The sequence below is a fragment of the Penicillium citrinum genome (genome assembly GCF_028827155.1).
Source record: "Penicillium citrinum strain IBT 23319 chromosome Unknown utg000002l:1.0-3833315.0:1.0-3834789.0, whole genome shotgun sequence".
In the NCBI taxonomy this organism is placed as follows: domain Eukaryota; kingdom Fungi; phylum Ascomycota; class Eurotiomycetes; order Eurotiales; family Aspergillaceae; genus Penicillium; species Penicillium citrinum.
Window position 1 is genome coordinate 13,293 of NW_026622687.1, and position 24,994 is coordinate 38,286.

General features: G+C 45.0%; 9 protein-coding genes across 9 annotated transcripts; 3 read left to right on the plus strand and 6 right to left on the minus strand.

Annotated features, from left to right (window-relative positions):
• Positions 1–1,243: 1,243 nt before the first annotated feature.
• N7469_001887 (uncharacterized protein) lies at positions 1,244–2,845 on the minus strand (the record flags this gene model as incomplete). The annotated part of the gene is made up of 1 exon (XM_056640807.1): positions 1,244–2,845. The coding sequence occupies one exon, from the start codon at positions 2,843–2,845 to the stop codon at positions 1,244–1,246; it is 1,602 nt and encodes a 533-aa protein (XP_056503301.1).
• Positions 2,846–5,173: 2,328 nt separating this feature from the next.
• N7469_001888 (uncharacterized protein) lies at positions 5,174–6,658 on the minus strand (the record flags this gene model as incomplete). Its single annotated transcript, XM_056640808.1, has 1 exon — positions 5,174–6,658. One exon carries the CDS (start codon positions 6,656–6,658, stop codon positions 5,174–5,176), a length of 1,485 nt encoding a protein of 494 aa, XP_056503302.1.
• A 22-nt stretch (positions 6,659–6,680) lies between these two features.
• N7469_001889 (uncharacterized protein) lies at positions 6,681–7,949 on the minus strand (the record flags this gene model as incomplete). The annotated part of the gene is made up of 1 exon (XM_056640809.1): positions 6,681–7,949. The coding sequence occupies one exon, from the start codon at positions 7,947–7,949 to the stop codon at positions 6,681–6,683; it is 1,269 nt and encodes a 422-aa protein (XP_056503303.1).
• Positions 7,950–7,956: 7 nt separating this feature from the next.
• N7469_001890 (uncharacterized protein) lies at positions 7,957–9,169 on the minus strand (the record flags this gene model as incomplete). Its single annotated transcript, XM_056640810.1, has 3 exons — positions 7,957–8,304; positions 8,361–8,461; positions 8,752–9,169. The coding sequence occupies 3 exons, from the start codon at positions 9,167–9,169 to the stop codon at positions 7,957–7,959; spliced, it is 867 nt and encodes a 288-aa protein (XP_056503304.1).
• Positions 9,170–9,536: 367 nt separating this feature from the next.
• N7469_001891 (uncharacterized protein) lies at positions 9,537–10,584 on the plus strand (the record flags this gene model as incomplete). The annotated part of the gene is made up of 3 exons (XM_056640811.1): positions 9,537–10,179; positions 10,205–10,419; positions 10,486–10,584. 3 exons carry the CDS (start codon positions 9,537–9,539, stop codon positions 10,582–10,584), a joined length of 957 nt encoding a protein of 318 aa, XP_056503305.1.
• Positions 10,585–13,859: 3,275 nt separating this feature from the next.
• On the plus strand, positions 13,860–14,203 carry N7469_001892 (rerric reductase like transmembrane component; the record flags this gene model as incomplete). Its single annotated transcript, XM_056640812.1, has 2 exons — positions 13,860–14,049; positions 14,103–14,203. The coding sequence occupies 2 exons, from the start codon at positions 13,860–13,862 to the stop codon at positions 14,201–14,203; spliced, it is 291 nt and encodes a 96-aa protein (XP_056503306.1).
• Positions 14,204–15,472: 1,269 nt separating this feature from the next.
• Positions 15,473–17,278, minus strand: N7469_001893 (uncharacterized protein; the record flags this gene model as incomplete). Its single annotated transcript, XM_056640813.1, has 1 exon — positions 15,473–17,278. The coding sequence occupies one exon, from the start codon at positions 17,276–17,278 to the stop codon at positions 15,473–15,475; it is 1,806 nt and encodes a 601-aa protein (XP_056503307.1).
• Positions 17,279–21,615: 4,337 nt separating this feature from the next.
• On the minus strand, positions 21,616–22,215 carry N7469_001894 (uncharacterized protein; the record flags this gene model as incomplete). Its single annotated transcript, XM_056640814.1, has 2 exons — positions 21,616–21,734; positions 21,780–22,215. 2 exons carry the CDS (start codon positions 22,213–22,215, stop codon positions 21,616–21,618), a joined length of 555 nt encoding a protein of 184 aa, XP_056503308.1.
• Positions 22,216–23,203: 988 nt separating this feature from the next.
• N7469_001895 (uncharacterized protein) lies at positions 23,204–23,913 on the plus strand (the record flags this gene model as incomplete). The annotated part of the gene is made up of 3 exons (XM_056640815.1): positions 23,204–23,556; positions 23,612–23,629; positions 23,709–23,913. 3 exons carry the CDS (start codon positions 23,204–23,206, stop codon positions 23,911–23,913), a joined length of 576 nt encoding a protein of 191 aa, XP_056503309.1.
• Positions 23,914–24,994: the final 1,081 nt, after the last annotated feature.

The following is a 24,994-nucleotide window of genomic DNA, read 5'->3' on the forward strand; positions in this document are numbered from 1 at the left end:
GAGAATTTGAAAGGGGAGGGGTACTCACCCCATGTTCAAGAAATCACATTAACAAAATGTGGCCACTGGATACTTCGCGCAAGTTCATGCTTAGTACCAATCGAACAATCACGCTGTGGGACACTGCAATTGCAAAAGCGCCCGAAAATGTCACTGCAGGCGTTTTTGACGACAAAATATACAGCACAACAGCAAGATCACGACGAATAGTCAACGTCAATGATTCCCATTTCAAGTGGATGAAAGAAATTCTCAGGATGAAGCCGGGGGAAAGGGGGGGGGGGCATTGTATTCCATAGATAGAAAGGAGCCACGAAGAACACAATAGAACACCCGTTAGTAATGGGTTTGCCATCGAGCTTAGTATATGTCAATGGATGTTGAATCTGTATAAAGTTAGTCTCAAATCAATTGCGCATCGGAGTTTGGGAACCGAATAGCGTTATGCTCGAACGGACAAACCGCATATAAGGAGAGCTTCATTCACTAATCCTGTCTTTACACCAACTCACCGTCAGTGCCTCAATCTCCAATCCTTTCCCTATGAAACGAAATACATAATGTGAGTTTTGATCAGTTTTGCTGGCCAGATCTCCTTTAATCTCATGAACCTTCAGCCCTGGCTCTCAATTGTCGACGATGCAGCTTTAACTCATGATTAAAGCTTTTGCTATAGCTTCATCGATATTGCTACTGGTAGACGCTAAGCAAGTTTCTTCATTGCTGAGATTGAATATCTCTGAAGTGTACTGATGGAATGAGAAGCCTGTATGTATACTGTACTACGGAGCGTAACAGCAACAATGAGATTTGCATCGCCATCACCAAACAGCGTGATGAAAGTGATACTATCAATATTTCAAAACTGCAATCATGCGATAGAAAATAAGACCGACTAAATATCCAGTACTTGTATGACATGGCTGAAGAGGTCGATTAACATGATGCTGCATTCGTCTTGCCGTGCGTGGCGTAGAGATAATTGATAGTAAGGAAGAGGCAAGAAGATATTCTCTTCATGTGGGATATGTACTGTAACAAGATTTGTCTAAGAAAGTTCATTTGGGATACAGTATATTTTGAAAATTACGATCTGTCACGGTAATTTTACCTTCTACTTGTTCGCTGTGTCACAATTATCAGTAGGTGATGCTCGGCTCAGTAAGCTGAGACCCAAATATCACACTTGGCTTGAGTTATTTAAGACTAATAGTATCAAGACACGAAACATTTTTAATATAACTCAGTGAAGAAATATCCGCTGTGCGCTTGCACAGATGCCCGTAGGAGTCATCGCTCTTGGAGATTTTCCATTTACGGCTGTGGCGTTTGGGTCAGCCCCGGCAATCATTAAGGCTTTTGCTACTTCCCAAAGAGGGCTTATGGCCCAGTTCTTGGCAGCAGCAACGTGAAGAGGAGTTTGTCCCAGATCATTGCGAGAGTTCACATCGGCTCCATGTTCAATGAGAAGCACAACGACATGGTAGACATTTTTGACATTGACATGGTGCAGCTCTAAAGCATTATGAAGAGGAGAGTTTCCATGTATGTCTCGTGATTTAGTACTTGCTCCTTGTTCCAGTAGGACACGTATGATCCCCGGGTAACATGAACGGGCAGCAAGGGCAAGAGGAGTCAGCCCATCCAAGTTCTTCAAATGGAGATTCGCTCCGTAAAAGATCAACTGCTTGACCTTCTCCAAGCTTTGCGGATGAAAAAAGCCCCGGACGGCGTAGAATATTGGCGTTTCATTTTTCTTGCCATCGGTCCAGTTGACATCAGCCCCGAGTTCAACTAGCCATGGTACTAAGTCATTGTATTCTGTTCCTGCCAGAACTGCAATATGAAGTACAGTTTCTCCATGCGCATTGCGCGCAGTTATATCAGCCCCGCAGTCAACCAAAGCTCGCGCTGCGTGACTGGCTCCGTGAGCAATTGCCAAATGTAGAGGTGTCGACTGATCGACACATGTACAATTGACGACGGCGCCATATGTAACAAGTGCTTTAATGATAGATTTGTTGTTGAACTTTGGACGTTTGGGCACAGCTGCATAGAAAATAGCAGACCAGCCGTTTCCATCTGCATCGGTGTTGCGAATGTTTGGATCTGCTCCAAGTTGAAGTAATCGACGTACCGCGCGTGTGCTAGAGGTGTTGGCTGCTATGTGAAGCGGTGTCATACTTCTATCATCTTGAGAATCGATCAGGATGCCGGCGTCAGTTAACAAGTCCAGGCAATTCGGAGTGACATTCGTAGCCGCTGCCACATGTAACAAAAATACTGGCTTTCGATTGCACGAGTACCGAATTTCCGCGCCGTACTTTAGAAGTAGAGCAACTTTATGTACCTGTTTTGACCTAATAGCCTCGTATAGCGGGCCATGCTTGTCGCCTTCGATAGCATTTGCATTGGCTCCGTGTTCCAAAAGCAACTGGGCAATCCTTATCGGACTCCCGCAGGACGTAGCTATAACTAAAGCTCTATTGGAGCCAAGGTTTGTCGCATCGGGCAAGGCTCCGTGTTCAAGGAGAATTTGCACGATTTTTATGTGCTTGTTGCTCACTGCCACCATAAGAGGTGTATATAATTGTTTATCTGGCCCACGAAGATTGACGTTGGCACCTGCGGCCAGCATATGCCGAAGTCCGACTTCTAACCCCTGGCGTGCGTACCAGATGAGTGCAGACCCCCCATCCGCTTGAACATTCATGCGATATAATTGTGAGATGACTAGGTTGTGAAAGGTCGGTCCGACAAGCATAAGGTTCAGAAGCTCTTTTGAAGTACTTAAATAGCTTCCGACAATCAATATGAGCTCTGGTGGGAGGCGACTGAGCGACATCTGCTATAATTGGAGTGAAATATAAGATAGTGTCATTTATAGCCTGCAAGTGTTCCAATATGATAATTGACTCGAGACATCATCAAAGTAGATTTTTGACTTACCTGAAAATAAAATACTTTTTATCTGGAAAATTAGTACTGTCACTCGCGGTATTTTTGAGCCTTGGAAGCTGGAAGACGAGATAAATCTTGTCTTGCTGATTTTGAGTAAATCGGCTGGACTGAAAAGTCTAGGTATATTGAAGTACTACTATCGAGGAACGCAATAAAAAAGTTACCGCGATTACTTTCTATCTAGTAGCTCGTTGTAAGGTACCTGCAATCCATAGGGCTCAGTCTTCTCTTGGTCAAGCGGTTGTGCTACTTTGAGAGTAGATTGACTTTACTCCAAAATAATTGATAGTATGGTAAATAGGGCATATCCTCGAATGCTGGAATGAACAAGCCCAATGTCACGGCCTATTCATCATGGGGAAGCTTATCTCCCTCTTGCACCTCACTATTAATTTTCCGCCGGATTTTCATTGTGCTCACTTTCCCTGTCTTTAATCATATAGGGATTATGCAATACAGTTGTGCGCGCATCTTTATGATTGAGTGTTGGCGATAATGAGGGCCGAGTATAACTCGACTAGTGGATAATTTCCACTGCCCTTCGAAGCAGTAGGCTCAATAAATTAAGAAATGTTTGATTATTATCAAGGAACGGGGTTTCGCTGGAAGTTGATGGCCTCATGTGCCGCTGGATAGAGATGTAGAATATTCGTTTACTCTTGCCAAAATTTATAGCTCCTAAGACCAGTTAATCATTTCCCTAGCTGAAGTAGAAAAAATATTTATGTACTGGTTTCCTGATCATAAGTGCTGCAAAAGGCGCTGCGATTAATCATCCTCATAAAAATAGCTCTCATGAGTGGTCCTCATAGTGAATAATTGAGCGGCTTCAGTCTAGGTTTCGCGAGCTTTCAACGTTAATATGACGGTGTAAATATTGTCATTCTTGAAATTGCCTTGGCTTGTTGAAATTCAGATATTTCTTGATCCCCTCAATAACTTAACGCGAATCATTGGTCGGACAATATTGAGGGCCGTTGAGAAATGAAACGTGTGAGGTAGCAAATTCCTCCACCGTAAAATGCGTGCAAAGTTTCGCATGTGCGTAATTGTTGATGATTATTGTGCCAGATTAGTTGCATATCACAGTGGCGCATGACCAGCCTGATTAAATGGTCACGCTAAGGTTTGGCAGTGAGGACAGGAATGAATAATTTGTGAGCTTTGGACAAGTCATTTGCGATATTGACTGTATCACGATCTTGGCCTTCCTGACCTAGTAAATCACCGTGGCAGATCCAGTGATAGTTTCATACCATGTGAAGGCTCTTGATGCAGTATTGAATTAAACTGCCCGTGTGTCTTGCTTTTGCAGAGGGTTTTGCGGCCCTTACCAAAACTAATTATCTTACACTGGGGAGATCATGGTGTACTGTATGTACACGTTTGAAAAACCGCTCCTGCACTTAGAATGGAGAAAGGAATGTCTATCGAATCGTTTGTAGCAATTCACAAAGGACTCAAGAATGAGAAAGCGAATAATTTTTACCTAGGATCGTCATTTGAAGGCAAAATTACGCTTGCACCGACAGATTGACTTATCTATATCAGCACTCGTGGTCAACCGGAATTAGATATAGAATTGAAGATTGGAAGTGAAAAAACGGCCCGCTGTTAGGCTGCCACAGTTAGGATATCAAGAGTCAATTTATGTTGTATTTTTATAAGCAAAGCCGCGCTATTCCTTACAAGTAGCTAAACTGCGTACTGGTCTTGTAATTTGATGTCTTGGTTTTGTAGGCTGAGCCTGAGTTTAATCAATTACGATGCAGGTTTTCAAATGGACGAGGATTAGCAACCTGATCGAAGGTTTGACCTATGAGTGTCATCCCAGACAGACTTTAGGCACGCGGGGAGCGCTGTACATGGCCATATAGCCATGTAGCCTTAACGTCCTAGTCAGAGCGGCCAAAAAGGCTTGTAGAACAAGGTTGGTTAGCAGTCGCTATAAAGACAGTCCCGGAAAGCCGGGGATAAAAACCACTGCCGTGAAAGACGAAGATCGAAATTGAAAGAATATGGGTCCAAGCCGCCAGTTGACGGTCGAGCAGCCCGGCTGGCCGACAATCCCGGGATTGTCGGCCAGCCGGGCTGCTCGACCGTCAACTGGCGGCTTCACTGGCTAATAAGCTACGTGGGCGAATAAGCAAATGGCAACAAGACCCTCTGGGCCGCAATCCATGGCTGTTATGGAATTTGACTACAGACACTGTTATAAAATACTATCATCGGAACTTTGCCCTTCCTCGTGGTTCTTCCCCATGAGGGCATGGGAGACAGATTCCATTGTTTCCTGATTGACGGCAAGATTGCGGCCAAATGAAACGAAAATTGTGTTCATGCCATCTGCCACGGCTGCTTCGAAACATTTTGCAGGAGCTATTTGGCGAAGATTTCGGTCGTAAAATGTTGCCTCTTGCTCTCTCGCTTTCTTCTTAGCAAAAGTCTCTACTGACTCGGGGTTTGAGGGATCAACCCTCTCTTGGTGGATGATTTCTTTCCATTCTCCTCGGTCATTCCTTCCCCTAAAAATAATCGGGATCCTTGAGGCTCCATGGGCTGATGTGTGCTGAGGCCCGCTTGTAAAACTTTCATCACAGACTCCTTTCGTAGGCGCTGACTTCTCACCTCCTTTTTCATTGATCACTTCCTTTGCTGGTTGCGATGCGGAATTCGGGAATGTTTGCAGGACTTTGCCGGGTATCTTGACATCTCGGGGCTGTTCATTTCCCATTGGGGAGCTCCCGTTATTATCAGTAAAATCTTGAAAGTCGACTCTTGTCTCTCTGGATTTCTTCAGTTTCGCCTTTGCCCTCACTTTCCCTTCTCGCGGGTATGTGTATTCCTTGCTGTATCCAAGAAATCCAAGCGGCCTCTTTTGACTGGTAGAATGTTGTATCTCCCTGTGCATCAACTCATTTGTTTTCTGGCCGTCAATCCCGATTGCTACACCAGGTTTTTCGATACCTTGCGATTCCACAGTTTCTTCAGATGTAACTTTTTGTTCTTGTTCATCGATCGAACGGGATAACCTGTTGTGTGTCGACTCTAAAGAATTCTCGGAGTTTTTGAGGCCCGGGGGCATCAAGGCTTGTCCAGATGCTGACTGCTTAAATATCACTCCATCTCGTCGTGACTTATGCTCGAAGCCTTTTTGTGGAGAGATTTCAATCCCCTGTGAAGCTAGTTGATCTTCTTCCGTATTGCTGTGCAATGATTCGTGTTGCAAGTTATCAGCTCTAGCGGAGACATCATTTGCCATTGTTGGTTGTATGCCTTCCGAATTTGCACGTTTCTCTGCGTCGCCATCCTCCGTCCCCTCTAGGGATTCTGACGGCGGTGTGAAGATTTTTGCAGAAGTGGTCAGGGGCGCTTCTGGTGCTTCTTTTCCAGCTTCATTCGGAAGCTCCTTTGTCTGTGACTCCAAATACGAATCTGTTTGTCGTGTCGTCGAGTCTTGCCGAAATAGACGATTATTTGGAGCCGTTAGTTCATGAATCTCCCTTTCTAGTGATTTTTGATTTTCTTCCAAAAATGAACGTTGTCTTAGCTTTCTCCTGTTTTGAACATAGGGGCTCTCCTCTCCTCGGCCACTGGCTTTGATGTGAGCCTCAAAGGGACTTCGGCTTCTTTGGGAATCCTTTTCTGACTCAGCGTGACTTAAGGGACGTTCGCGGTGTGTGTTCCTTTTCGACATCGAGCTTTTGCGAAATCTTTGCTCAACGCCTATTGGGGTCCCATGCATCTATACTATTGGGCTGCTCTTCTATGGCCAAATCCTGAGGTGAGGGATCGCGCAATTGCTCGGCTTCCACCTCCATTTCACTAGCATTTTCCATTATTTGGCTACATTGACTGTCAATGTCACTCAAATTGCTCTTCATCGTGCTGTCGGATTCTATATCTTCCATCTCCGCGTCTATTGGATTTGAATTTCCTTCAATATGTGCATTTCCTGACAAAGAATCCGTGGCTTCGTTATCAGGTGGTATCTCAGTCTCTTCTGAGCACTCAAGGAACATTTCAGACGGAGTATCACTTGACGAAGAATCACACTCATCCATGGTTGAACTTTGATATTCCTCTCCTGCTCGGTTGTGCATTGTATTCGGGGATATCGTTGAGAGTTCTTGCAAGTTATTGCGGCAGACTTCTTTCTTCCGAGCGTTTCGTTTCTTCTGCTTCTCTAGACGAGTCATTGTTTGTGCCTCCTGCTTGTGCCTCTCATGGCGATTTCTGCGTTCTCGGTGTGTTTTCTTCACTCTAGTCGCTGGGCTTGCAGAGGGCATTTGCTCATGCAAAGGTACGAATAATGGAGACGCGGAACGAGCTGTGCCCTCAGCTTCGAATACAATATTTTGTCCCGGGAAAAATTTGAAGTAGACAGATTGTCGTACAAATAGTGACGTGACCTTTTGGGGAGTTGCTGAAGCTGGGTAATGAAAGTGATTCAGGAAAAGGAAACGGCGATCCCCCTTCTGGTCTTGAGGCTGCGGCTTGCCACGACGGGTCTTAAGCGGGGCCTCCCTCTGATGAGCAGTCACTGCTTGCGACTCAGAACTCTGTGGGGAAGCTAGTTCAAAACACTGGACAACACGTTCGACAAGAGACTCAAACTCATTGTTGTTGAATGTGAACAAATGAGGCTTCCGCGCCTTGAGTAATGCTTCACGGGCGATCTGTTTATCAGGAGATTCTTTCAACAAAGCATTGATTTTCTCGGATTTGTATCCAAGTTTGTGAGCTAACGAGGCAAATTCAAAAAGAGTCTTTTGGTCCGCAATCTGCCAGTCCTTTACTACCTGGTCTTTTTTTTGTGGCTCCTTGGGCATCTTGAGGTAATGACGCATAGCGTACAGCCAAATCTGGCGATAGGCAACTTCGGCTGGATCGACCTCGGGTAACAGGTAACTCCTAAACTCAGTTTCAGAGACTTGTATCAAGAATTCCGAGACCCCGGAATAGGGCAATGAGAACGCATGCTGCATCGCACGTCTAAGAGTAGGTTGAAATTTCGTTGGGGGGGATCAGCCGTTTAATGCAATTCGCGCAAGATTCCAAATACCAGGTGTCTTGAAAGAAGGAGTCAAGTGATGGAATGATACGTTTCTTCGCTTTCATTCTCTTCCAGATTGAGGTACGCTCTTTCATACTGAAATTTGAAAATGCTTCACCACCCAGCACAAGTCCCTTTGCGGTTGTCTCGTCTCTTTCTGAAATCCCCGGTGCCAACAGCTGTAAACATTGCACGGTACGAGGGTCAAGTCTCAGCATTCTCGCCTGTTTATGCTTGCAGAGAGACGCCCAATAATCGTACAAATCTTTCAGACCGTTCACCAATTCCTGTGCTTGTGAGTCATGACATTATGATTGAAGGTTTATCGACCCTAGCCACTTACCTCGTTACAGCCAATCGCCAACGCTCTCGCAACTGAGGAAAATTTCATGCCGTGCTCAAGTAGCCCAGGCAATGACAAGAGAGAGTCCATCGCAGCCCGAACTTCCTCGTGAGAGTCAAGCTGGCGAAATCGCTTTAGCTTATCGGCATCCAGGCGAGCTTTCCATCGCTTTTCGAAATGTGCATTGGCACTGTGTTGGTACTGCCGGATTTTACGATAGACTTCACCGTCAGTTGGCTTTTTCTCATTTCCGTATTCTTCCACCAAGGTAGTTTGAAGAGATAAACTTATGTCTTAAGATATCGTTAGCGAAAAGCTTCTTTACAAAAGAAGTGGGATTGAAAAAAATGCCATCATATCCCATTTTTTTTCATAGTGAGTGATCACCGACCATCTAAGTATAAATCGACAGCCCACCATTGATCATACTCCGATAGGAACTCCTCTCCCGCTTTCAAACGGTGCTGTCCGTGTAGACATTTAACTTGACCAGGAGAAAATCGCAAAAAAGGGTACTGATTGGAATGCGTGGTCATCAATTGTACTTTGCTCACACGCGACTTTCGTAACGCAGTATCAAAATCACGACTTGATACAACAGCCGTGATGTGGTTTGCGATCTCAAGCCGCTGACAACCCTCTCTATTGAAGATTTTGCATAATCTAGTCACATTTTTTAGATCGAGAGATCGACAAATTTCAGTGTGCGGGCTGATGTGCTTCAAATTCACACGTGCTGTGCCTTGATATTTTTCGTTGCTTTCCGTAGCCACTTGTGCTTCATAATCGGTATACATGGGCGGCTGCATTGTTTCGTTTCTGATGATATAAGGTTAGTGTAGTCAGTGTATGATATAGCTTAACATCCCTAGAAATGCTTACTAAGAGATCGCTGTGGATAAAGTTCGTTGCTCAGAGCATAATTCAATTGTTGTATTAATCCATTAATGAGGGCGGTTACCCTGATCTTACTACAATTATACACTCCATCCTTAAGTATTTTTACCTTTGTCTTCGAAATATATATCATATCCTTCAAGCAAGACACATCGCACCTTATAGTATTTGCAAGCATGGCCCTCGATTCTGACAAGCGTAACACATTTGTTGATTTTGGGGGGGTTTCGCGAAGTCTCAAGCGAAAAGTCGCCACCTGTGAAACACCAAGGCCGCCAGATGCCTTGGAAAGACAAGAGAACCATTGCACATTCAGGGCGTGGGACAGGAAAAGTCATCAAAGGGGGTATCAAGGACCTTGCGCTGCAACAACTAAATCAAGGTAGCACCACGCCCCAACCCTGTATTTTGAAACATGAATCTCCTTGGGATACCTATAGGGCGACACTTTCCTGTGAGATAGCGGGAAGTGTAATTATTGCTGCGCAACGAGCAGACCCGACTCGTGTAATTGCGATCCGGCAATATACGAATGAAAATTTACAGCCAATAATAGAAAATTTCCGTCGCTTGAGCCACGAAAATATTTTGTCCGCGCAGGAGTGTTTCATAACCGACGATTCACTTTTTGTTTTGGTAGAAGACTTGCCGCTTTCCCTGGAACATCTTGTTGGATGTCGTACGCTTTATCCCACTGAGAGTGAACTGGCGTCGATGCTTTGGCAGGTAAGTTTATCCGTTCGTACCACAAGCGAGAGACTTACTTATTTGTCTTTTACTTTTGAGCAGATTCTCGCCGGCCTTTGCTATCTAAGTGAGAATGGATGGGAACACCAAGCACTGCAATGCAGGAATATCCTTCTCGGGCTTGATGGGTCCCTGAGAATTGGTGCTTTCCACCCCATCCTCCCTCTACAGCCACGTCTTGCTAATTCTGATTCTGCCAGCACATCTTGAGTCATGTAAACATAAACCATCCTCAGGGGAAGAAGATGCACATATTAAAGGACTTACTTGTATTTCAATGGAGTTGATGCAGAAATATACCAAAGACGATGGCAGAGCGGGGGTCGATGACTTGGTTCGTTGGCCAATTGACTCAGACGCTTTTCGCTTTCTCCTTGCCATATCAGACACAAACTCCTTGAAGCTTTTGAAAAAGGTAAAAACTCAATGATTGGATTCTCGACTCCGTGTTATATGCTTGCCTTTGCTGACGACACCCTAGCAACCATTATTCCAACCTCGAAACTTACGTCGCGGTAAACTAGTGCTTCTGGCCCGCACAGTCATCGTTTCTGCGAGGATTTTCTATACACTTTTATAATTCATAGTCCTTTTGTTTCAATCTAGGGTAGTAGTTGCCATGAATATTTACTACCTGATCTAGATCCAGCACATAATCCTCAAAACCGAATAGGTTTTTGTTTGAATGTTTACAGTACTACTTGGTGTTCCTTTAGTTTCTATGTCACTTCCATTGCAGAGCTTCGTATTTCTTTCAAGGATATCGGAAGGTGTAGAGAAAGCCTGACTAGTACTTGCCAATCTTTTTTAGAATACCTACAGGCGCTTTAGTACACTCGAGTTCGAAATTGGCTTTCATGAGAAATACACATACTTGTGTTCTGAAACACTCTGCCATGACATATGATCCAATCACAGCAAAGAAAATCAAAGGCTAGACTCCACAGTAATGCTCAAAAAAGTATAGCCGCCTCTCTTATTGGCCCTAAATATTAGGATCTGAGATAGTTTCTCTGTGTAGAATACGGAAGCCGATTTCGAACTCGAGTGTATGGGTTTCAAAGTCTTATACATGTGAATTGGCACAATCTACTGTGTCCTGCGCTCCATTGGAAGATAACAAACTACTATGGTTTGTCGGGAGTTGAATATCTAAAAGTACTTGTTCCTGCCATTGTGCATTTCCCAGGTGGGGTTTGTGCTTTATACTATATACAATATCATATGTTTCACTCAAAACACAAAACTAGCGTCATGTTTGCAATAGACTCTATTCTACTAAAGATACAGTACAGTATCTTTGTCCGAAGATGCAATGGATACAGTTATTCTCGAAATTGCCTTGACCAGTATATGCTAAGTTTCCTTCTCTTGCCGCCACTGCCAAGCCCTTAGCGCGGGATATTTATTGGAGTGGGCGCATCAAGTTGAGGGGGGGCACATTGTGCAAACTTGGGTAGATCACACCAGACCGCAACTTAGTGGGGCGGTGCTCAATAAATTATAGACGCTAAGGCATTGGCAGTCGGACTAAGGAAGACTCTTAGTGTGTTCTGGTCAAGACAATCTCGAGAACGACTGTAACAGAACCTAACACTGAGAATACGCAGCGATTTACTTTAGCTGTATGTAGAGTGATTCTAGAAGTCGCCCTAAGCAGAACAAAGAAATTCTTTCCTGGTCTCACTGCCAAGACCTTAACACGATGTACTGATTGGGTGACCAAGAGACGCTGTAATATGCACTCTGTTTAACACAGTGATCAGCAATATCTGTTGCACGCATTTATAGTTGTAGGAGTCACGACACCATATAAGTGTATCTCAGCGCTGCCCTTAGATTGATGACCAACCCAGTTCTTGATCTACGCTAAGCCGCTGCCAGGGGCGAGGGAAAGGTTTCCAAGCGTGCACTGGTCAGGCTCATTTCGAAAATCACTGTATGTAGATTTTACTTCATTTTACTCATAATTTCGTTTGGAGTGAGTACCTCTAATAAGAGATATAATATGCTACAGTCACCACTCATTGCGACCTAAGGAAAATAGGCTAAGCATTTTGTGCTCCAAACCTCGCAAATATATGATGGTCCAAGTTACTGATATTTTAGTGAGGCTTCCGATGTCTCAAGGCTCCTGCATGAAATAACAGAAATCACCATTTGTCGCAATACCAGGTAAGATATCTAATCAATTATGAGGGCGGCAAGAGCTTCCTCGGCAAGCTCCAATTTGTTGTGGTTTCAAAGCTGGACAAAAAGCCAGGCGTCGATCTGTTTTAAGTGCTATTCTTCTACACGCTGATTCAGATTTAAAAGAAATGCGCAACCATGGTGCCGCTGCCAACAAATTATGGTACAATATGAAACATACTCCTTGATCTCAGTACTTTGCAGTCTTCCCGTCGGAAAATAATGGAGCTACTCTCATTTTACGCCATATCCGTTGGGGGAATTCTAGCCATTCTGGTTTTCAGACGCATCGCACCCTTCGTAACTCAGCTCGTTGACCAACTGAGAACATTTTTCTGGAGATATTTTGTATACCCGTATTTCGTTAACCGCCACCGCCTATGTGGACCATGGAGCCGCGCCAATGTGATCTTATGTGGTTCATATGCCGTCATCCAAATATTTTTCATATCATTTCAAGCCCACGACATAGAAATAGCAGGTCGGCGTGCGGGGACGCTGTCGGTTATTCACATGGCACTACTCATCCCTATGAACCACCTAAGCTTTTTCGCGAATATCACTGGAGTCTCTCTAGTGGTTTGTCGACGGATTCACAGGGTAGCGGGCTTGATGACAGCTGTTCTTCTGTGTTTTCACATCATTTTACTCATGAGTAACAAAGAAAAACCATGGAGTTTGAGTCGTGGTGGAAATCTTTTTGCTCTCCTTGTATTAATCCCTCGTTAAGCTGTTTATTCTGCGCGTTTCAAGATGACTGACGTAGCTGAATAACTCAGGGTTCTATTGCAGTAGTCGCCCTCGTTGTCTTTTCAATCAGTTTCATCCGGCGACGTTGGTTCGAGATCTTTATTCGTTCACACCAGTGCCTCGCTGCTCTCTTCGTATATTCCACATTGCGCCATTTGCCATCTAAAGCTGTTAACTCTCGAATCTACATCTATGTATCATTGGGGGTACTTACCACTACGACGAGCGTGCACGCCGTACTCTTCCTATTCCGAAATAGGATTTTCACAGCAAAATTTCACCCAAGAGCGTTGATCACTTGCGAGCGAGCTGAGCCTGGGCCGAATAATATGGGCCAAGAAGGCAAGCCGCTCAAAATTCGTATAGTTCTGCCCAGGCCACTTCGAGTGAAAGCTGGCCAGTATGTCAACCTTTGGTTGCCGACGGTTAGTATTATGTCATGGACACAGACTCACCCATTTATGGTGACTTCGTGGTCCCCAGAGAAACAAGATGTCTTAGAATTGTTCGTGGAGTCACGCCGTGGCATCACAAAGACTCTCCATGCCCGTGCATGTTTTGATGGCTCCTCCTCCTATTCTGCATTCGTAAGTGGACCGTATGGAGCTAGCAAAAGTATGAATGACTTCGAGTGTGTTCTAGCTATTGCGACCGACTTTGGCATTTCTGGGATTATTTCATACCTCAAAAAACTTATCTATGGGTATAATACCTCGACATCATACGTTCGCCGAGTTCACTTTGTATGGCAAGTACAGAGCTTAGGTGAGAAATTCAGCTTCTCAAATTTGGACTCCATTAATTATGTAGAGATCGCTAGGGCCTCGGAATCATTGCTAAACGATCTTCTTGCCGACGACCTCCCTGAAAATGGCTATGTGGGTGACGTCTTCAATATTTCAAAACACTTGACTAATGGGTATCAAGATGCTCGAAATTTCTTTCTATATCAAGTTCAATAGTCCTAAAGAAGCCTTCGGCATTCGTGCTCCCATTTACAACGGAGAACCCGACTACGAAGCTATTGTGTCAGAAGAGTCGACGGGGGTGAAGATTCCTCGCGTCACAAATACCAAGGAAGAGCAAGGAAAGACACTCGTTTTAGGTAAGACATAATCACTTCCGCGACTTGACAAATCGTCTAATCCATGGACTCAGTGTCTGCTCGATCAGGTGTCCGAGACAGGTTAAGGGCAGCCGTCAATATCCAATCAAATAGAAAGGTCTGCCTCTACGAAACCGACTTTCAGCCGAATTAAACTTGGAAAAAATTGCCATTCATGAAGAGACCTATACTCTTTCATTGTATTCAAACTCAAGTAACACGACGCACCATTGAGAAAGTAATAGAAATGTGCCAATATATTGAGACTCGCTTCAGCTATAACTCGAGAGATAAATCGACATCATTCCCTTGTTTATTGAATGAATTGAGTAAGGCCGCTCCAATATAGCGGCGATCTGCTTTCAATACTAACGTGGGTTAAACAGGTGGATGCTGAATTCATCTGGGACTAGTGTGGGAATACATCACCTGCTCGGCCGATTCCTCAGTGATCTAAAAAAATTTCTTTCAACGGCTATGACTGAAAAGCCAGAACTTATATTCCTAAACCTATAGATATAGATTGCTTAAAATGAAAGTAGAACGTTAAGATGATCAAAAATGTGTAATCCTGGTACTTTGCTCGCAATTCCCTCGCAATATTAAAACGGAAAGTGACCTTTCTTGTAACGTCACATGCACCTTCAATGTTCCTAAGAGTCTGTGAATTTCAAGCGACGAGAACATCTCATGTTTACATTTTTCGACCAATTTCGCGCCTAAGCATGATGTATATGATAGATATGTAATTTGCTCGATTTGCTTGTGGCTTGAATGTTCGGGCCTCAGTGCGAAAGATGGCCTCGGTCTTGATCCTTTTGGCTTGGATTCAAAAAAACCGGATTCTAGCAATGATCAAATGCGGGTGTTGGTGAAAAGTATTTATCGAGAGCACTATTGAAAGAAGTCGTATATTAAGGCTTAGTAAGGTATCTTACTTGTTAACTAATTATACTATGGATAAAGCAGGCAACACACAAAAGAATCACTCAACGCCGAAGTCTCGACTGGGTTATTGCGATAGATTCTCTCCATCCAGCTGATCCAGCATTTTGAAACTAAAAAAGGTTTCGTTTGCAATTAACCTCTTAATATATCTTATACTATCGCGAAAAATGAAATTAGTCATTCAATTTCAATTTTGAATATTCTGGTAAAAGCTGGTGCGATGAGACAAATTGGTTGCACAGGAAAGAGAAATAACGGCAAATTAAATAACAATCTTCGATGATGAAATTCTCAACCCTACAATTTTTTTTTATTTCGTTGGTAACATCCCTCAAAGTGAGTCAAAAAAAAATTATAGACAAATCGAAATCGTCAAGACGCGACGAAGTCTGTCACAACGACGAAAGATAGCATTTGGATAGTGTTAGGCTTGTTACATTGCCAACGTCGCGCGATCATTGATTTCCAAGTACATTTAATGATTTGCCATCTTCTGGAATGTCCTTCCAAGACCCATATCATCTCTAACTTCGGCTCCTCCGTCCTTCAATTCCTTGATATAAATCTTGGCTGCCGCTATAAAACTCGCAAAAATTTTATCATCAAGCTCCTTCCAAGGAATGTTTGGGTCAACATTCTTTTTTTCCAAGTAGATCTCATAGAAATCTTTGATACTTTCACTGGAACTCTCAGCTGTAGCTTGTTGTTCTCCAGAGGTTTCCTCGCTCGCTTGGTTCTGTGCAGTTTGGTTCTGTGCAGTTTGGCCCTGTGCAGTCTGGTTCTGTGCAGCTTGATTCTGTGCAGCTTGATTCTGTGCAGCTTGATTCTGTGCAGCTTGGTTCTGTGCAGCTTGGTCCTGCGTACCCTGGTCCGCATAGTCAGGCTCCGGTGTTTCTTCAAGTGGGGTGGGGCTTCTTTCGTCTCCTCTTCGATATACTCCAGCCCATGTAGGATCAAGCTTGTTTCCTGCCCAATCTCGGAATCTTTTCACTTGGAGGCATCCCATTTCATAAAACTTTCGGTCGGTTCGCGCGCTGGAATCTTTCCCCGAACTGCATAGTGCTTTATACTTTGATCGGTCAATCCAAACACTTTGGTTCTTATCACCTTTAGCTGTCAAACAACCTTCAAGCTCCACAAGTACACAACTGAAGGGGTAGATATATCTCTCCCGTTGTTCTTTCCGAATGGGGTTTAATTCTTCCACAGAGTCTAGAATGCCCAGCATAGTATCACCACCTCGCTTTGGCAGCCAAGCAATAGCTTTGATTGGGCCAATTCTTCCTTTGTATTTGAGAGTATCGGTTTCCTCGTCTCGCTCCATGGCTTTATCGTGAGGTGCTCCAAGAAGATTTGTAACCTTTTTGAGTTTTTCAGCCGCGGTGGCTCCATTCTTACTCCAAATCAACATCGCGCTATATTTTGGCCCGTATGATATGAGCGCTAGTTTGTGGCTTCTCGCGTGGAGTATTACTTTCCCATTATCAAGAGAAAAGCCTGTACTATATTGATTTTGCTCTGTCACGGTGGGGAGATTGAAGTCATCAAAATCCTCGGGCGCCCGATCATTTTCAGGATCTGACGCTAAGCCCTGTGGATGGTCGAATTCATCACCTTGGCTTACAGGTAATTCTGTGAAGTCTCTTGGGTTGTCACGATCCAATATGTCTTCAGCAGACCCTCGTATGTCAGCAGATGCATTAGCACCACTGGGAGGCACGATTTCAGGGTCTGGTGGCATCGGGGAAGCTGTATCTGCTGCTGAGTTTGTATTGTTTCTCTCTTGACCTGGCTCCACATTTTCATTGGACTCAGTTTCGTTATCTCGTCGCCTTTCGCTTCCACCCATCTCCTGATCCTCCTCCGTTTCGCTTGTTCCTTCCTCGCCGTTGTCTACCTCTCCGTCATCCAATTCCATCGGTTCACCACGTTCAAGCCGAGCCTCATTTGACAGTATTTTTTCAATTTCTGATTCAATTTCTTTCAATTTTCTCTCCGCCTCAGCTGCCTTGGACTGCAAGGTTTTCAATTCTTCCCCGAGCTTTGACTTTGATTCGTCATCTTCTTCTTCATCTAATTGAGTCTGGAGTTTTCTGATATTTCTAGTGAGTTTCTCGAATTCTTTCTTTTTGGAACTTCGCTCGATCGTTTTAGCCTCTTTTGATTGTTTTAGCTGGTTCTTTTTGGCGACCTTATCCGTTCTGGTGTTCCGTCCACGTGAGCTTGTCGCAGTTGCAGGCTTTTTGACCTTTTCTTTCCCCTTCGAGTCACCCGCTGCCATTTTGGGAATAATAGTAAATAGTTTTGAATTCAATCCAACCAGACTGTCCAAAATCGTCAGTTCCTCTCCTGAGGAAAGTGGCTTGGTTGAAAAGCAACTGTGTGATCCTCGTAGTTCGAGGGTAAGCGACTAATTAAATACTGCAGCTCGTAGGAGGAGGATACCCAATTCAAGGCTAGAATATCAATGATGGGACGGAATGTTTTCATCATTTATGACAGCCGAATAAATAGCTGCGGGCTATCCTAAAGGTGCAAAAATGTTTTTATTATCTAATCGTCTGAATTAGATTGGTGTGCCACTTAATCTGCGGGCCACTTCTGGTAGAAGTGATCAAAGAAAATAAAGGGTCGTTTTTTTGACAACCACAACACTTTTGCAGTAAATACTCTTGATGGAATGAGCACAAGTGCCATGTTATGTGTTTTCAAAAACCAAGGAAAGATGACATTTGATTCAACTACAAGCTATGTTTTTGCATGGTACAAATTGCGAGCGAGAGTTTATCTAGCGATATAGAGTATCATTACATTGATTGATCTCCCACGTGTGCCCCCAAACAATTGATACCCCTTCTAGTCTGCTACAACATAGGACATGCAGCATTGCATACACTACGACTTGGTTATGTACGTCGATTGTTCGCAGTAGATGTCGATACAGCATTGCTCAAATATAACAGTACGGACCCGAAGGGCTTGAAATTATCCACTTTTTTGAACCTTTCTTCTAAGCTATTCAAGAATCTCGAAAGTTTTCTCTTTGATAATGATGTAAGGTCACAAATTTTTACTAAAACAAGATCCGTAAAAGCTGTTCCTACCGCTACATTCGAATTCAAATTTACTGTACCCCCCACACTCTTATCGGGAAAAGGGTACAGTATATATTTCTTGCTGTCATTGACAGAATGAACTTCGGCACCGATCAGGGGCTGAATTTCCAATTCGTTGTTTTGACCAGGGAAAATAAAATCAGCAAAGTAACTACAGTAACTTGATTTACGCTAGTGTTTGTTGGTCTTCGTATTACGAAGCTCTAAAATTCACCCATACGAAGCCCAAGGTAAGGAACAATATTCTATGATTCTAGTTGCATCGACAGTGGATTTAGTAAGGTCCCTTTTTCCCTGATTGCCACCCATTATGCTAAGCAGAGCATGTCCTAGATAGATTATCGAGACATTCCATGATGCAAGGCAATCAAGACAGTATAGACCAGATGGATGGAAGCTTAATATTTTGCTTTTTCGGAGGGCCTTGTCCATGTATAATACCGGGCAGTGTATTCTCCGGGGTTATTAATGGCTTCGATATTTGGGGACATGGCGGAGATATCTGAGACGGACAATAGGATGCAGTTACCACAGCCTCTGTGTTGTGCACAACATGTCTCTTTCTTAGTCTTTGTAGACGGTAATCCGGAATGGCCCTTTAATATAAACTCATGTTATTTCGGGTTGATTGAATTTTCGACTAGAGAAACCTACTCTTTGCAGCATTCTTTATGCAAAGCCGCTCCATTCCTGACCCACCAAGCTGACGGTGAATGAAGGCTTTTGAATCGAAGTCGACAATCAAAACATGTTTTGCCGAGAAGAATTTTGCTGATCGCCGTCCAGGCGAGACCTTGTTTCCGCAACTCGATGAGGGTGTTGTCTTCGTACGTTGTCCACGTTTTGGGATTGCAATTCCTTTGGTGCTGACCTAACAGTCTGTCGGCTCGCGGTGGCTTTTGTCGATTCCGTGGTGCATTCTCACTGAATTCCTGTCTGGTGCCACAATGTGTGTGTGGAGGGGCTCCTACTTTATCCTCGGTTCGAGATGGTCCGTAGGAAGGGGTATACATAATGCTGGGTGGAGGAACTTGGTGAAATATGCTGTTGCAGCTGTTGAGAGGGGGGGTACCGAAAAGTTGCGAGTTCAGAGGCGTGTGATATTTTTTACAACTAAATAGCCCGTTGATCTCGCCTGGCTAATCTTGTAGATCTTAACTCAAATCAGCAATTGACGAATTGGTCAAATTAATCAAAAGATTATAGGAATTGGTCACCCGACTAATTGGTCTCGAGGTCATTCGTGCTTGAATGCAGGATTTCCAATGTTCGCCGGATTAATTATGGCCTTGTCAGGGTTCCAGCCGCATTTTTAATTGTAACATTTCAGCATTGAGGCTTGACAAGCCTTATTTGTAGTAAATATAGTTCTCTCTCTATTACCTCCGCCAGTCAATTGATGCGTCTTTCCACTCGACATGGTTCCAGCATACTTGCAACATAGCCCAACAAGACACAGCTCGAACACAATGATCAGAAGCAACTATACTTTGTTTGGTCAAGCCGAAGCTTTCAATTTCTCTTTGTCTCTTAAGACGAATCTTTGAACTCAAAAATCAGTAGCACTAAATATAAAAACAAGAAAAATCTCCGTGCATATGAAATTACTTTGACAATTATATCTAGAACAGATCCTTCCACATTTATACAGGAAATATACTCATCTTCAAAGGTGTCATACACACTAAGTGGTTGAGAAATAGAATATTGTGCAATTCTTGACTTGACGGCAAAGTCCGCAAATGCAAGTGAGATACAGAGCGGGGCCAATGATGCAACCATTCTCGAAATCTGGCAAGTACACACAGAGACGACCTTTCGAGAACCTCGGTACTGTACCGGGAAATGTTACGTAAAGCCCTCGAAGGCTGATCTGGTTCCAAGAGGTATCCTCCCAAAGCTTCTGTCACTAAAAATTGCTCATTGGAAGAGGTGAATTTAGAAGCCAATGAAGTTATAAAAGTGGATCAAAAGTCTTTGAGTTTCGACGGCTAGACTAAATCAACTATTATAGGACTGTAACTTGGTCGATATCAGTTTAGGCGTAGCAATCCAGGTCTAATCAAACTCGACCTCATTCTTCCCTAGCTGAGATAAGACGATTAGCCTTTGCCTTGCATAATGCAGGTGGCTTAAGTTCATCTAGAATTTTCAAAGCTCTTTGGCTCATTCAGCTTCGAAATAACTCATCACAAGTTGGCGAAAAGTTCTGCAACAAGAGCGAAGTTCCGGGAGGTCTCTTATAGACGACGAAAAACATATATCAGTGGTCCGCGATAGCTTCAGATACAATCCTACTATTATTTATCAAACTAGGTTTGATACCCCTTCCCCTTAATGGTATTCATACATATCGTTACATAGTATCGTATTGAGACTTGATCCTGCGTTGTGAACCATGGTTTCCAACAGAGCTAATATGTGCTAGTACCCGCCGGTGTGGGTCAAGCAGGGGGGGGGGGGGCGGGGAGCTATTGTAGAACTAGAGCATATGCAAAGAGATATCTCGGAAGCGTCGTGTTGTCATTGAATCCAGCGACTTCATTCCTGCCTGGACGTCCCTGTCTTGTCTGACAGGGGAGCTGAACAACGGTCTAAGGGAAAGTTCTGAGGGTGTCGGCTCTTGCTTTTTGGACCCTCCAGTAGAGACACAGAAGATATGTTCGAAGACTCTGTGATTTCCACCCAGATGACGGCACGGCAGAAATTCATCCTCACAAGTTTCTCCGAGTATGTAGAAAGAAGCTTCAAGCTCGCTGGCTGACTCGCAGATTTGGCGGAGCCGTTATGCGTCTCTGGTGATCTGCATTGCCTCATTGGACTAGCTGCATGAACCAACACTTGGTACCAACGCCCATCAAACGAAAGCGGCAGCTACACTAGCCAATGTTGACCAATTTCGTCCATTGACACCGACGTTCCATGTTCCTTCGGCTCTCTCCTCCTTCATATCCGGTATGTTCAACGAGCAGGATGATGAGAGACTTTGCAGACCCAGTTGGTCACGTGGCTTCCCGAGCCCCACTCCCACTCCCTGGATCGAAGGGGTTGTTGAACGCCCCGGCTGGGATGTCGAGCGGCGGCGTTACTGACAAACTGCCTTGAGGTGTTCAGTCTGTAAGGGTGCGCTGGTGTTTAATAAAAGACTGTATCGTGTTATTTGGTTGATCATGGTATAGACCATTTTCACGATATCAAATCAGCACATTTCATTCTACTGACGTCATAACTCTAATTCTATCATCTTTTGATATGAGTCTTCTGGAGAATCCTCTTGGAAAGTCTATAGCTGAGGTACATGGCCCGAAAGGGATCATCTCGATCAATCTACTTGGTTAGAGAGTACCGGGCCGCGTGTGCCCACGGAGAAACCCAATTCCAACGTTTCTATATTCAAGTGGTTCTATATATCCATTCACTGGCATTGGTGCCCACGCAAAGGCTGCTAAGCAGAACGAGTAACTCCAATGCCCATTGTCCTAGACCTCCGCGTCAGGTTATTTCAACCGTGATGCGCCAATGATAAAATTGCGAGTCTTCCAAAAGCCATGGGAATCATAAGCGGAGCGGCTGCGGCACTGACGGGAGAGACGATTGTCTGCGTGGTGACCAAGACAGTTACTATATGGTCCAGCGATCTCTAGCACCAGGGACGGGCATACTCACCTGGTCTGTGGGCGCCCCGGGGAGGCGAATGGTCAATGCCATTTGCGATAGATGCGCCGTACCGAGGACAAGTCTGAAGGCTTAACTGTCGCATCTGTTGGAGCATTCGACGAAATTGGGGACCAGGTTCTTTCAGGCTGAGAGGCGGGGGGGAAGCGGGCAATAGATCTGAGACCCTCTGCCATTGTCGAGCAGCCCGGCGCGCTGCTGCAATGTGAAGCTCCGCCGCTTTCTGCGAGATGGGGCGCTGCCGCCGATGTCCTTTCTGTAGCTGGCCAACTTTTCCTCGCAAAGAGTGTTTTTTGCGCGGGATCCCCGTTTCTCGAACATATTCTTCTCCAATTATTTCCCAGGGGAGATGCCCGTGGCGTTTCATGAACGGCAGGAGCCTCGCTTCCTCCTCTGGGGCCCAGGGAATATACTCACTTCTGCCCATTGTTCCTCGAGGATTTATCTGCCACTAGGATTGCGAGCCCCTCAAGATGAATATATTGATGACTTCCCAACCCGAGACGAGTCAATACTCTTCTCAGGGCCAAAGATGCCCAGGGGTGGTATTATGTACAAGAGCGATTGTTGAAAGGGGTGGACGAAAAGGTGTATTAATCCGGTCTTCCCGGATCCCACCAAGGGAAAAGAAGTCAAGATATTGGCATAATACACTTGTCGGCGGTATTGATTCAACACTAGACTAGTCTGAAAATGCCGGGCAGTTCGAGATAAGCCACCGATCCACTTTAGCAGCTCACGATCGGCACGACCCCAGTAACTTGTGGAGGGGCTTAGTGGAGAATACTGCCCACATCGTTTACGCCTTCTACAAGGGCATCAAGTGGAATAATCAGATATCGATTAATCCGATCAATTCCTTTTCGTCATATTTTCACTTTCGGTGGCTTAATGAGCCGAGGCATACCGTCATTTTCTCTTCCATTTTACTCGTGATTGATACAATTCAGAATTCCTACCGCTGCGACAATCCCTGTCCGTACGTTCAAGGCCCGCTCGTTTATCACCACATACGATTCAATCACCCGGCACCCCTGACATCATAATGTGCTGGCTCGTAGTCTGTTACACCTTTCGGTCTTCTCTTTTATTGGAGATATATGATCGAGGCAAGTTGCGAAGGGCCGAGGACTATTCGAGAGACGCAGGATCCGTTGAGAGCCATGTGCGTCAGGTTGATAGTCGAGAGCCTGGGGTACCTTCCCAGCTTGTCAGGCAGGGCAAATGCTGCCTAGTCTCTCAAGCATACGGGAAATTATCCGGCCAATCAAGTGCAATGTCTATCTTGAGCGCACCCTAGTGTGGTCTGTCTTGTACTATATATTTCGACTTTCTCTTCCCTTCTCCCCTCCCGTTGCCTGTAACTATTCGTCGGAACCAACGTGGCCACTTTGACCAAAACACTGACCTGAGAAATGTCGAAACACACCTTTACAAGCTATGAGGAGCAGTGGTCCAAGCTACGTGACAAGAAGTCCTCGGACGCCCTCGAACTTTGGACTGTCCCTGCTTACCGGGCCACTTCTGAGGACCGCGATGGGGATTACGAAGAGGATCAGTCGTTCTGTGCAGGCCAGGCTTATGGAGACACAGATCAGGTCCGTGAAGGCGATGGCCAGACTCCGCCAGGCGGGGACGTTGAGGGACCTCGCCCGGGAGAAGAAGAGTATTGGGCGGCGGCACTCTACCCTTTCCTCACTGGCGGGCAGTCCAGCTCCGATGCAGTTTTGATTAAACTGCCACGGGCGTTTTTGGAAGCATACACCGAGTAAGTCAACTGATAGATCTTAATTCGGGACGCGCTCCGCTGACCACTTGCTCAGAATCGATGGCCGTGTTTCGTAAGTGGCGCCTCGACCGTGGCGGACGGGTACCCCATATCTACCCTACTCGAACCTTCAAACTAATCAAAACCCGTAGATCCATTGCGACCCAGTTCTACAAACAGAATGAGTGGAACGATCAAATACAGCACAGCATGGAGACCATGTCTGAGCGGGCCGATGAGCTGATAACCCTCCGAGAGACGGTGGCCATGTTGGAAACCAGAGTCAATGAGATCTCCCAGGCCAGAGATGGTCTGGTCGAGCGCAAACCAGCTGGACGACCCAAGCGTTCGCAGTGAAGGCCCACCGTGGTGTCATGTCCGAGATGGGATGAGAAATCAAGGTAACTAACTACAAGGGAGAGAGGGGATGAGGGGGTGAGGGGGGAGCGCGAAGACCCTGTACCTTGCTACTTGCTGCCAGATAGTCCCGCTGCAAATTCAGCCGGTCAAAAATAAAATTTAGTTCTCTTCCTCTATACAATCCGTAGTCACTCCCATCAGTCTTGGCAGGGGAAGTACGCCACTGATCACCAAATGCCCCACACTCATCGATCGGGGAGGAAACAATTTGATCCGCCGGCCCACCCTGCCTGTCTGCGACAAAGGGACGATGCTAGCCTTATTTGAGCTTCGTTCGAACAATCAGTGCCGATCATTATATCGGGGACCCGCCTCGTCGATCGAGAGACGTTGAGCCGAGCCGGTCTCCGTTCCTGTCTGGCACCGGCTTCGTGCTTGATCTCGTTGCCCCCCATCTCCTCCCTGGCTACCTCACGAGACCATCGGGATCCAAGTCAAGGACCCAGCGCCGTCTGAATACGATATATGATGTCGGAGTGTGGTGCGTGGTGCGAATATCGCCTTCGCCACGTTGTTGTATGCCTCCCTGCCCGCGAAGGTCACGACCATGCTCCGCCCACGAGCAGATCACTTGGATATGTTACTCACGTTTAGCCTAAGCTTAGCCGGAGGCTGGTACTCCCTCTACTTCCGAGATCGACAGAATCACTTGAGAATCGCTCTGTTTTAAGTTTCGCCCCCAATTTTGGCTCAAACACCATTGTGACCATCGCCACTGCTTCACGAACGGGCTCCCCGAGCGAGATTGCAGCCCCGACCGCGGATCTTTACCCATACGGTAGCAAGCTTTATTCCTAGAATCTTTGATTAAAGATGCTAAGTATATTATAACCTAACTTAGAATATTTAAAGTTTACTAATAATTTACGTAAGAATTCAGATAATAATACTGAAATTATACTAAATGAAACAGTAAATACAAAAGGTAATATAGTAAATTTCTGATTTACTAGAATAGCCGCAAACCAATGGAATTGGCATGTAGATGCAGCTGCTGTGACCACTGCCCTGATCGGAG